We start from the raw sequence: 12,142 nt of genomic DNA, 5'->3' as shown, positions 1-12,142 counted from the left end.
AATCGAGATCTTTAAAACGCTTATTTTGATTTCACCGTACGAATCAAACGTCTTGTTCACCCTCAATATAATAACTCCACGGGCACCTTGCAAACTGCAAAACTTTTCCTCCTAGCTGAGAGATGGCAAGTCTTCAGGCTGCCAGACGCCTTTCAAGGGATCTTTTGTGTCGGGCACGATTAATTGTAGGTATTTTTGTTAAATACGTGGTTTAAATAGCTTTGTCTGAGTCTTTGCTGAGTTATGCATTCTATTCAATATTAGGTGATATTTGCAGCCTCATCACCTGGTCCTGTGCCCCAGGGCCTAGTCTGAAAGTTCCTAGATGTTTTTATGCTGAAAATTAAACAAGTTCACAATGGCTTTACTTCAGGTCTTTGAAATAAAAAACATTGAAAAAAACAGAGTCAAGATCAATAATAAGATTGATAATAAGTGCAGCAAATGTATGTAATCCATAATAAAAGAATAAAATAGTTCAACTAATAAGTTTATTATTGGATTGAAGAATTTAACATACTGTACATTGACTGTCTTTAAAAACTTGGCATTCCAATGCTTGCTTATCGAAGACTAAGAGGCGACTTGATGATAATTGTTTACAAGATATTGAACAACTTCCACAATATAGCAGTAATTACCACATGGATCTTTGAATAGACATTTCATTGCAAACTATATAAGGTCATTTGGGAAAGTTAAAGAAGAAGTACTGCAAGTGTGACATCCGTAAATACTCTTTTGGTCTGGTGACGTCTGGAATAGTCTTCCTGAGGAGGTTGTACAAGCAACCACAGTTAGGGAATTTGAAATTGAATTGTACACTTATAGGAAAAATTTTGAATTCAAATATAATCACTTCGCTGGACTTTATTCTGTTCGCTGGAGAAACAAAAAATATACATGTAAATTGTAATACAGCATTACTGTTACGGACTTACAACATGATGAGTAGAAATGTACTCAACATCAACGTTAAGCAGCTTCACAAGTTATGTATCATTATGTGGATAACGTTTATCATTTTTCGACCGGTTTCACCATTTTATGGCTCAGTCGGGCAAAGAAAATAATTTTCAGCCCCTAAGGTACCCTAAATGTGGAACCCTTTACATGTGACATTATTGTTATTAAGTTTGGTATCGCTAAACTTGCACAGTAGAGTTAAAAAAATGATGACAACTTCTAGATCACAATAAAAATCTTTCTCAAGCTTTTTCAATAACCATATGGTCCAGATACCTCATATTGGACAAGTAGTATGATGGAGAATTAATTTGAAAGAATGACCTTGCCCTGCTACATTCAATTCAACAAGGTCACAGCAGAGACATATATACAGAGAGATTGGCAGCTCTCTATTTGCCCTTGTGTTTACATAGTGGCCCCTGACCTTCCCACAATCCTTTGCGGTCGCTCGGTTCAGTCCTCACTAGACGCCATATTGGAGAAAACTTGAAAACCAGACACATAATTATCGATAATTTCTATTTGAAATCATCACCAAGATCCAATTATGTGCGTTAATTTTATTAATATCAAAGTGCAGAAGTGTCATCAATATGAAATATATCACAATTTGCTGTCCAAGTGTTTGTATTTTGAGTATGAAAGTCAAGCACAACGCAGGAAAGATCGTCGGGAATCTCCAATTTTCGAAAAGTCCCTATGGGGTTTTCGAGAATACGGATAAATGACAACAATGTGCATGATAATCAAGACCACATTCCATAAGTATGATTGTTTTTGGTTAATGTGGTAACTTTTGTAGTGGCCTAGATAAAACGATGTGCAATTTGTATGCGTTTAAAATTGACGATGTTTTGGTATGAAGTAATGGCTGCTTAATTACAAAACTTGGACATGTCGAATAGGACCCAATGGATTTTCGAAAATACGGATAAATGACAACAATGTGCATGATCAATAAGACTATATCCCATAAGTATGATAGTTTTTGGTTAATGTGGTAACTTTTGTAGTGGCCAAAATAAAACGACGTGCTTTTTGTGTGCGTTTAAAATTGACGATGTTTTGGTCTGACGTAATGGCGGCTAATTACAAACTTGGACATGTCGAATAGGACCCAATGGATTTTCGAAAATACGGATAAATGACAACAATGTGCATGATCAATAAGACTATATCCCATAAGTTTGATAGTTTTTGGTTAATGTGGTAAATTTTGTAACTTTTGTAGTGGCCAAAATAAAACGATGTGCTTTCTGTGTGTATTTAAAATGACTATGTTTTGGCCTGACGTAATGGCGGATTAACCAGAACATGTCGAATAAGTTCCAGTACATCGATACACACATGCGCAAAGCCCGATTTACCTGTGCTCGCGTGTGTTTGGTAGGGGACAGGGCGCTCTCGATAAGGGATATGCTTGAGTGGTCACGAATAAAGGGAGCCACTACGTGTACGGGGAAATAGCGATGTTACTTATCTCTCTGTATATATGTCTCTGGTCACAGGTATCAAATATGCTAAAATCTTTAATCAACTTCTTCACGATAACCAAGAGGCCCAGATACCTCATATTGGGCAAGTAGTGTGCTGGAATGAAGGGCTACAAAATTAATTTAAATGAATAAATTTTACATTTGAATCAAGTGATTATCAAATTAGCATCTGCATAAATGATGTAGATCAACTTCAAAGTTGGGCATCTTGTTATTACAAACCCCAGTGGTTTATGCTTATAATTATCTTGACTCTGTTTTTGATCAATACATTTTGTTACAAACTCTGGTGGTTTGTCTGGCATTCTACAAATTCAAATCCAAGCATAGAAATACTTTTAAGCAAAACATTTTTCATCAAATGCTTGTTGACATCTCCGACCAAACATTATCTTGAAATAACAAAACATTCATCTTATTACTGTTATATCACTTTATAAGCTAGCTTATAGGATATGGTAAAATATTAAAAGGAATCCAATATTAGTAAATAAAACAATTAGATAACAAACAGCAAAAAATAGCTCAGCTAAGAATAAAACTCATGAAATGATGACAAATAGGTAAATATAATCATTTCTGTATTCTAGTCACCAGCATCTGTAAGAGGAATACATTCCAAATATCAGCAAAACTCCAGAGCAACACAGAAACGCCCCCAAAGAATTTGGAAGGACAACACTGTTTACCAGCTTAGAAAATTTCAAACCAGCACAGGTGTGGATTTACTCTCATATTGCAAAATATTTACTTGACAAGATCTCAACATACATTACAAGGGTTTTTACCAAATCTATAATAATAAAGAGGAGTGAAAAATAAACGGCCGATAGTGGGGCTCAGACTATAGCTAGTGACCTTTAGTTCTAGACTTGATGAAGCAGAAGATAATTAGTCTACCTTTACCTTTCCACACCTGGTCTTATTCTTCTGAATTTTCATCTACATTAAGTTAATTCTTAGGCCATATCTTTCACCTGATGATTTTGAATTAGTATTTATAGTTGTGTATCCTCTTTCTTTTAGGATTTTTAGCACTTAATTGATATAGTGGACAAAGTCTTTTACAGGAATAAACCTGTCTTCTGTTATATTTCTATTCAAAATTTTGTAATATGTATAAAGTTTTGTTTACTATTTGCAGTTTGCTGTGGGCAAACTATTCCTTTTAAACTTGCCGATATTGGAGAAGGTATCAAAGAAGTTAATGTCAAAGAATGGTGAGAATTAATAAAGATTTCATATTTTCTGATTAGTTATCACTTGCTGCAGTACTTTAGCTTTACCACTGACATCAGCCTAATCAGGTATATTTTGTGATGAGCATTTCTTACAAAAAAACTTTGGAATTCAATATTTTCTCAATAACAGATTTGCTGCTTTGAACAAATATGCATAAAAACATAAGAGTTTTTCCCTGACATCATCAGGTTTTGATACACTATGCATATACATTACAACATTTAGACTTCTGAATTTAATCTTCACTTGGACAGAACAATGACTACAGTCCGTGAGAAGAAACTTAGCATTTGACTGAGTCATGTAGGCAGTAAACCAGTAACTAACTAAAATGCAATTTGTTTTGTGGATCAGGTACGTGAGTGTAGGAGACCATGTGAAGCAGTTTGACAGTATCTGTCAGGTACAGAGTGACAAGGCTTCTGTAACCATTACTAGCCGTTATGACGGAATCATCCGCAAACTCTACTATGAGCTAGATGATGTTGCCCAGGTTGGGGATCCACTTGTTGACATTGAAACAGACAAGGATACAGGTATAAAGGATGTTAGTGTGCACAAATGTTTTGAGGATTTCCCTACATGTATATTGATTTTAAACTCATTTTTCATTATATTAAAAATCATCTTCCCAGTTGTATCCCATTCTGATTGTCTGAAATCTGAAATAAGTAAATAATGATTGATAAAAGATCTTAAGACTTAACAAAAAATTCTTAAATCTTTAAAACTCTTGAGAAGGAAGGAGTAATGTGGTTTTAGACATTTCAATATGCCTTGAATCATTTAATGTTTAATAAAGGAACAGGTGAGTTCACCAGAACAAATGTAAATCACTTTAATTACAATTTTATCTGCAAGTGTACCTGGTATATAATTCTGCACCACCAGTTGAATTTTCTGTCAGAAAATCACATTTAAATAAAGACAAGCTGATACTTGTGCATTAAAAAAAAAGACCACAGGATATCTTTCATAGAAAATAATCCAACCACCTGCTTCCTAGTTAGACCTAATTTGCATAGTTGATTCCAATTTCTGGTTCCTCATAGCCTGATGTCATACAATATGGACCAAATGAAATTCAATTAATTTAATTCCATTTGTTTCTATAGACTTGGATGAGTCTGATGATTCCAGTTCCTCTTCCTCCTCTTCATCAGAAGATGAGCAACCCCAACCTCAGGTCTTCAAACAGAAAGTCCTTGCTACTCCTGCTGTCAGGAAGATTGCCATGGAGAATTCAGTAAGTGTGACTATATGTATAGAGTGTAATTGACATGTGACTTTGTTACCTATGATTACCTCTTACCTAGTTGTACTCCAGGATGGATAATGGTTGGTCAATAAAACTCCATCAATGTAGCTAGGATGACAAGGTAATGTGTCCCATACCATGTTTTCTAGTTGGTATGCCTAAAGTCATGGTAACATTGAAGTTAAAGGTCAAATTAATTGTCTTGACCATGACTTGATACTTCTGGAGGTAAGTCAGTGAAATATCATGAATGTACGTAAGGTGACAACAAGCAAGGCAGTGTGCCAAATACTTAGGTTTCAGGTCATATTGAGGTCAAAGTTCAAATTCTTATTGTTGTGTAGCACTTTGTGTGTCCAGTGTGTCATGAAGCCTGTGTAAAGTGGCCACTTTTTTTGGACAATCTCCCTCACCCTTTCCCCGAATTTGTGTATCTTATATTTTACTTAAATCTTATGTCAAATTTACATGTTCTTGTATGTGAAACAATCCAGAGTAAGTTTGATCGTGGGGCATACAATTATACAACTGTATTAAGTGAAACTTTATTTTATCATGTATTTTATAACCAAACTGTAAAAAATATTTTCAGATCAAGTTGTCTGATGTCACTAGTACAGGTAAAGATGGCCGTGTGTTGAAAGAGGACATTATGAGGCACATACAAGGAGGAGCGCCACCTGTGGCAGCCCCTACCCCTATCCCCACCCCTGTCGCTACGCCTGTTGCTGTCCCTACACCAGTGACTTCCCCACGTCCTGTTGTACCAGCAGTTGCTATCCCGATCGGAAAGGACAAGACAGAACCTATAAAGGGAGTTAGAAAAGCCATGGTGAAGTCTATGACAGAGGCTAACAGTGTCCCATTGTTTGGATATTGTGATGAGATTGATGTGACTAGACTTGTTCTGTTGAGGGAAAGTGCAAAAGCAGTGACTGCAGCATCAGGAATGAAATTCTCATACATGCCATTCATCATTAAGGTCTGTACATTTCTGTAGGTGTTTATTTTGATTGCCAGTATTTGTACTATTGGGCTAAATGTTTTTTTGTGAAACTTATCATTTAGCAATACCTACAAAATCAACTGAAATCATTCATTGGAATATTTCTATATTGTTTGGTATATTGGTATATGATTGGTTCCTGAATTATTTTGATAAAGAGAAATTGGAGCTAAGGCTTAACTTTTTAGATTAGATTTTCACACAATTATTTAATTGATTCAAGATTTAAGTTGTCACCACTATTAATAATCATATGTACTTGACTGGTTGGAAAAAACTGTAAATCTAAATTACTAATTATTTCATTTTGGATTTTAGGCGACCTCAATGGCATTACATCAATTTCCCATATTGAATGCCTCTGTGGACAGTGGTTGTGAAAATATTACATATCTGGTATGTTACACTGACTAGATAACAAATTCTTCACTGGAACTTCTCATAAAAATACTGTCTTTATAATAATCATCTTGAATTTAATCGCATAATTTTTTTACATTTTATAAATTTAGCATGAATGCAGTCCATATCTGGTAAAAAGCCCCTCCATGTCTATTGCAGTGAAGTGACCATGCTAACCAATGTTATTTTATCATCCTGCAATATAACAAGCTGGGTAATAACGATGACAACTTTAATTTTTGTGGTTATACACGTGCAAAACAAAAATACAAAATAACGAGCTCTAAACTTATTTCATTGGCTTAAACACAGTCACTTGGAGGTTAATATTTTGAGATGTTGACCTGATTTTTCTATTTTTAGAAATGCTGATTACGTTCACAACATCTTAATCATTGTGATGTCACAATGCCCAAATGTAAATTTGTTATGAAGATGAATATAATGCAATTCCACTGTTTTGCAAACAAGTTTCATATATGTTATCCCAATTTTTTTTTTTGGGGGGGGGGGGGTGTTTTGTTTTTGTTATGAGGGAGATATAAATCCAGTGCATTTTATGGTACGAAAAACTACACTGATTTAGGGATTGATTTAGGAAAGGATATCTTCTACTGTTCCTTACAAAAATTCATAGCCATGTCAGATTACAATGTACTACATTTAATTCATCTGCAGTAAAATTGTATCATATTTTGTAATTTTAGGCTGCTCATAACATTGGCATAGCTATGGATACCATTGAAGGGCTAATCGTTCCAAATGTAAAGAATGTACAGTCTTTGAGTGTATATGAGATCGCTGCAGAGCTCAACAGGCTACATGCATTGGGACTGGAAGGAAAGCTGTCAACAGCCGATATGTCAGGAGGCACATTTTCTTTGTCGAATATTGGAGCAGTAAGTTATCATAATATTTGGTTTAGGTTAGAGTTTGACATGTGCATAAGGAAGTATTTTTGTATAGTGTAGATAAAATTATAAGTAACAATGAAATCAATAAATGTCTCAATGAAATGTGGACTGTTATGTGTAACTTACCAGGGTACTTTACTTCAAGATTTAACTTCAGTGGTGATGGAAGTCCAATAAGTTAACCCTATTTCTACCACAATACCCTGTGTTATTCAACTCTCAGACCATCAGTTAATCATTACAGCTGTTAATTAACAATCTGTTTATACCACACGTGGTATAATCTCTGTACGCATTTTTATTGGCTAACACGGTGAACTTTGACCCAAGCTGCAATTGTTATTGACTTCATCAATAATCTAATGACGTCACATCACTGGGTCCCGGACGTCACCGGTACATTTTATTTGCATACGCGGAATTATACTTGGTCCCTTTCATTCAAGCCGATATTATTGTGGTAGAAACAGGTCACACGACTCGAAATTGTTGGATATGGAATTTATTTCACACGAGTAAGTTATTTTTTAAAAGTTGCAAAAAACACTCGCTAAAGCTCGTGTCTTTTGTAACTTTTAAAAAATAACTTACTCGTGTGAAATAAATTCCATATCCAACAACCACTCGTTGTGTAACCTCTATTTATCTCACCTATCTGGAGTGTTACATTAAAGTTAATCATAGCTAGTATGCCAATTGAAACCACAGCCCTTTCAAAGTTGATATCATTCCCGAAAATAACATGTTTATCAACAGTAACCATCCAGAAATGCAAAATTACTTGAAAAATAAAACAGTAGTCTTCCTATTTCCTGACTTTCTATATTTATGTACTACTTCTTTTACTCCTTTATATCAGTCCCTTATGCACAGCACACTTTGATTAAGATTTATGCTGGGTTGTCAATTTTCTACAGTTTTACCTTTGTTTTTTGTCAGATCGGTGGCACTTATGCTAAGCCAGTTGTACTTCCACCACAGGTAGCTATAGGAGCACTTGGGAAATTTCAGGTGAGAATATGTCAATGTATGGTAGATATATTTCTGTCGAAGATTTCTTATGTATTCATATGTGATGAAGGTGTGTACAGAAGAGGATAATATGTACTTCAAAATTGATCTGGAAATACCAAGTTCTTATTAAACATGATTAAAAACAATATCAAAAACAAAAGTATATACATTGTACCTGGTAACAATGTTAACTTACATGGAATAAGCTTCTTACTATAAATGTTTCAAAGAGAGCATTTAAAACAGAAGTTTATAGCTTATCTATAATGTCTAATACAATGTATTGGGTTAATCTGTGGATATAAGCTGTATAATAACATTACACAAATAAAGCTCTTTTCTCATCATGAAATACCACATTACACTGTATGAACTTCAATCATACATGGAAGACAATAAATTCAACACAAAGTAGAGGACAACATTGTACATATCAGTTTTTGTGTCGCCTTCAAAAAGTAAACCCATACCTGTTTATCTCTGTGGTACCACATTAATTTGCGACTGTTCAGTATTAAGACAGCTATGTGGTATTAAAGAAAATGTCTACAATGAAAGTAGCATGTTGATAATCCCAAGTTGTCTCTGTACAGGTGCTGCCGAGATACGACGAGGAGGGTAATGTGAGGAAAACACATATTATGAATGTCAGCTGGTCAGCAGATCATCGTGTGATAGAGGGCGCAACTATGGCCCGATTTTCTAACGTGTGGAAGGCCTACCTAGAAAACCCAGCAACTATGACAATACACTTAAAATAAAGTGGATATTCTAGTTTATTTATACATGTATAAGGAAATTTGATCATTCCATCATTTAATCAGTAAAGCATCAATCCTGTTTGAGCTTATTGTTTCAAGATGATGAATGGAAAACTGAAATAGTTTAACATCATCATACTGTTTTTATCTGGCAATAAGCCCATGCCTAAAAATAAGCTTTGTCATGCATATATTGCTGTTCAATGGAATCGGCCAACAAATTTCATCTCATTGTCCTGTAAAAAGCCCATCGTCACGACTTTTAGACAGAGGCTATGCGACAACCCCCTGGGCTTATTTCAGGATTAATACTGTGGTTACCTTGTAGTAGTGTATAAAACATAATGACATTGTTGTTTAAGTCACCTTGAAAGTATCTTCATTGTTCTGAACATGATACAAAACATACCATTATATTATATTGTATAAAGGTACAATCATTGTTCAGTTAGTATCAAACTAAGTCATGCAGCTGTATTGATAAACACTTTATAATTTATGTAGAATGATGCAGAATGCCATTTCTGATTTTACAGAATGGTACTTTCAACCTACAAAAAATGTATTAAGATGTTATGTGTATAGAGGTTGTCTTAGAGAGTAATTCTCTCCCACACTTTTATGTCCCTGTTTAATTACCTGTATGATAATGACATGCAACACAGAATAAGTTAAGATTAACTTAATGTATCTATTTTATTATATTTTACCCTTTATTAATCAGTCTTGTTGGCCAAGGGGTGTTTCTGTGAGAGGAACCCAGAGGAGACAAAGACAACCCATACACTATCACTTTCTATCAGGGAATAAACCTATTAAGAGTCAAGTCAGTGTGATATCCACTTTGCCAACCAACAACTGCTACTTTGTACTAGTAACAAGTTGCTTCTCGGTCCTTAAAGACCATACACAAAATGTATCTATATACATGTATACATGTATATAACTGATATCTAAATCTCGGGGGACAGTCTATATAGATATTAGAATAAATATGAAAACTATTTTTAATGTGTAATCAAATAACGATATAAAAAGGCATGGGCTTATCGCTGATAAAACATATAGCTATATGTCCTTTATATGTCATAATAACTTGTTTTATCAAACTGTAATATCAGTTTCCAATAGTTTTTGTTTCGGCTGTGACGAAGTTGTGAAGCGAGGCGATTGTGTTACTTTTCCTGGTGGTGACTGCTGCGGCGTCAACATTTCATGTTTAAGTTTTGCATTTAGATCAGTTTCTCAGAAAGTATAAGACCAACTTGGTATATAGTTAGATCACATAGTGAACATCTCAACATATCATTAATTTTTCGAATATTATCCAAAATTTATGGACCAGCGACTCTGGAAATTAGAGATGCTGGGAATCTGAACTTTTGAAGTTTTGTGTTTAGCTCAGTTTCTCAAAAAAGTTTCAATGTTATTTCCGCAAAACTTGGATAGTAGCATTGTAGTATGGACATATCAACTCGCTGTACAGATTACAAGAATTTTGATTTTTTGCTATATTTTTGGGACCTTAGATTTTTAGAAATTGATATAAAATCTTTATCATTCCTTTCTCCTATCGATTAAAAAATTGCTTCATAGCCAAACTGAATTCTATCATATATCAAATGTATTTTTCTTTCACTATTCAGAAAGAGTATTTTTTGGGGTAAAAATAAGATATTTTGGTGAATTTTGAGAAATGGTGATTTTGCAAATTTGATATCGTTTTTCAATTGCAATGCATCAATATTTACACATGTGTTTGATATAAACAGGGACTTTCATACAATTATTTGGAGGTGGATTTTTTTTTTGGGGGGGGGGGTAAAAAAAATACTGAAATCATTGTGATTTTTTAGTTTGCTTAAGATATAATACTTTATAATCTAGATTTTAGATTACACTGTTATTTGTGTTTGGTACAGAATGTAGACATCTTAATTTCTTGTCGTTTGCTGTGATGCACACACCACATTTTTGTGAATTTCATGAAAATAAGGTAATATTTATGTAGCTTGTATATAAAGAAACTGTCTAGAAATCTCACATTGCATACTATTTTTTGTCCTGGCATTAATACTGTGGACATTTAATTGTTAAGTTGTGAGATGATGTGATGATATCCTCAGTGAGTGCTACAACTGTTATTATTGTCTTTGTGAAAGAGGTGATTTTGAGAAATGTATCTTATGTATGTAGGCATGTGAGAGTGTGTGCATGTACACTTATTAGAAATTTCAATTGAATGTTGAAATCTGAAATGTGTTTTAAGATAAAGCTGAAACATTCTGGTGGATGTTATACATAGCTAATCTGACAGGCTTAATGGGAATACATTGTATTGTCATGGTGCTGTGAAAATTTTTAATATTTACTATAATTCAAATTTTTGTTTAACAAAACCTGAAGCAAAAAGGAGGGGTTTTTTTTCAAAGAAATGGTGAAACGGATGATAATTTTAGCAAATTGTATGTACAACATACATGTATTTATTCTTCCGTGACCTTGGTTTGTCCGAAGATAGAACATAGAATTAATAAATGAAGGATAGGAACGGATCCTTTGATTTTGGGTGATCGAAAATGTCAGATAACATTTCCAAGCAACAGAAAATATCACTTCACTATGTAATAGTGCTGCAGTATGTAGTAATTGGGTGGTGTTTTAATCCGACTGATTGAGTGAGATTATGTATTATGTGTTTGTATTGAATCTCTAATATCACTTTCTATAGTGTCTGGTATCGGATACAAATCATACACAGATATTTGGTATCGGATACAAATCATACACAGGTATTTGTGAAAAAAAATTTAATTAAAAATACTTAAAATGACAAAGTGTATATTTCTTCTGTTTGATTAAGTTTTGGGGATATGAAATATCTTGTTTTTCATATTCTAATATTAAATGAAAACTACACTTCCAAATTGCAGACTTATTATTGGAAAACAAACATGTAACCCTGGTAAATACTAGCCGCAATATACCGCTCGGCTAGAGAGATCTTCTCTTTAGCTCGATCGGTTGAGCGTAAGACTAGTACTAGTAAGCCAGAGGTCACGGGTTCGATCCATAGCGGA

General features: G+C 34.2%; 1 protein-coding gene across 1 annotated transcript; it reads left to right on the top strand.

The window, feature by feature from the left end:
* The first annotated feature begins 22 nt into the window (after positions 1 to 22).
* LOC117325457 (lipoamide acyltransferase component of branched-chain alpha-keto acid dehydrogenase complex, mitochondrial-like) lies at positions 23 to 11,899 on the top strand. The gene is made up of 10 exons (XM_033881672.1): positions 23 to 185; positions 3,056 to 3,182; positions 3,610 to 3,685; positions 4,062 to 4,243; positions 4,823 to 4,953; positions 5,558 to 5,947; positions 6,290 to 6,367; positions 7,081 to 7,272; positions 8,227 to 8,298; positions 8,895 to 11,899. The coding sequence occupies exons 1-10, from the start codon at positions 123 to 125 to the stop codon at positions 9,060 to 9,062; spliced, it is 1,479 nt and encodes a 492-aa protein (XP_033737563.1). The 5' UTR covers positions 23 to 122; the 3' UTR covers positions 9,063 to 11,899.
* The last annotated feature ends 243 nt before the right edge of the window (positions 11,900 to 12,142 follow it).

The sequence above is a fragment of the Pecten maximus genome, chromosome 4, assembly GCF_902652985.1.
Source record: "Pecten maximus chromosome 4, xPecMax1.1, whole genome shotgun sequence".
Taxonomy (NCBI): Eukaryota; Metazoa; Mollusca; class Bivalvia; order Pectinida; family Pectinidae; genus Pecten; species Pecten maximus.
Note: the sequence above shows the minus strand (reverse complement) of the source record. Positions and strands in the feature narration are given on the sequence as shown.

What these genes read in the sequence shown, in the direction of transcription:
- LOC117325457 (XM_033881672.1), top strand. Translation starts at nt 123, where the DNA reads ATGGCAAGTCTTCAGGCTGCCAGACGCCTTTCAAGGGATCTTTTGTGT. An exon ending in GAAGTTAATGTCAAAGAATG is followed by an intron (nt 3,686 to 4,061) that starts GTGAGAATTAAT and finishes TTTGTGGATCAG; the next exon opens with GTACGTGAGTGTAGGAGACC. An exon ending in GTGAAAATATTACATATCTG is followed by an intron (nt 6,368 to 7,080) that starts GTATGTTACACT and finishes TTGTAATTTTAG; the next exon opens with GCTGCTCATAACATTGGCAT.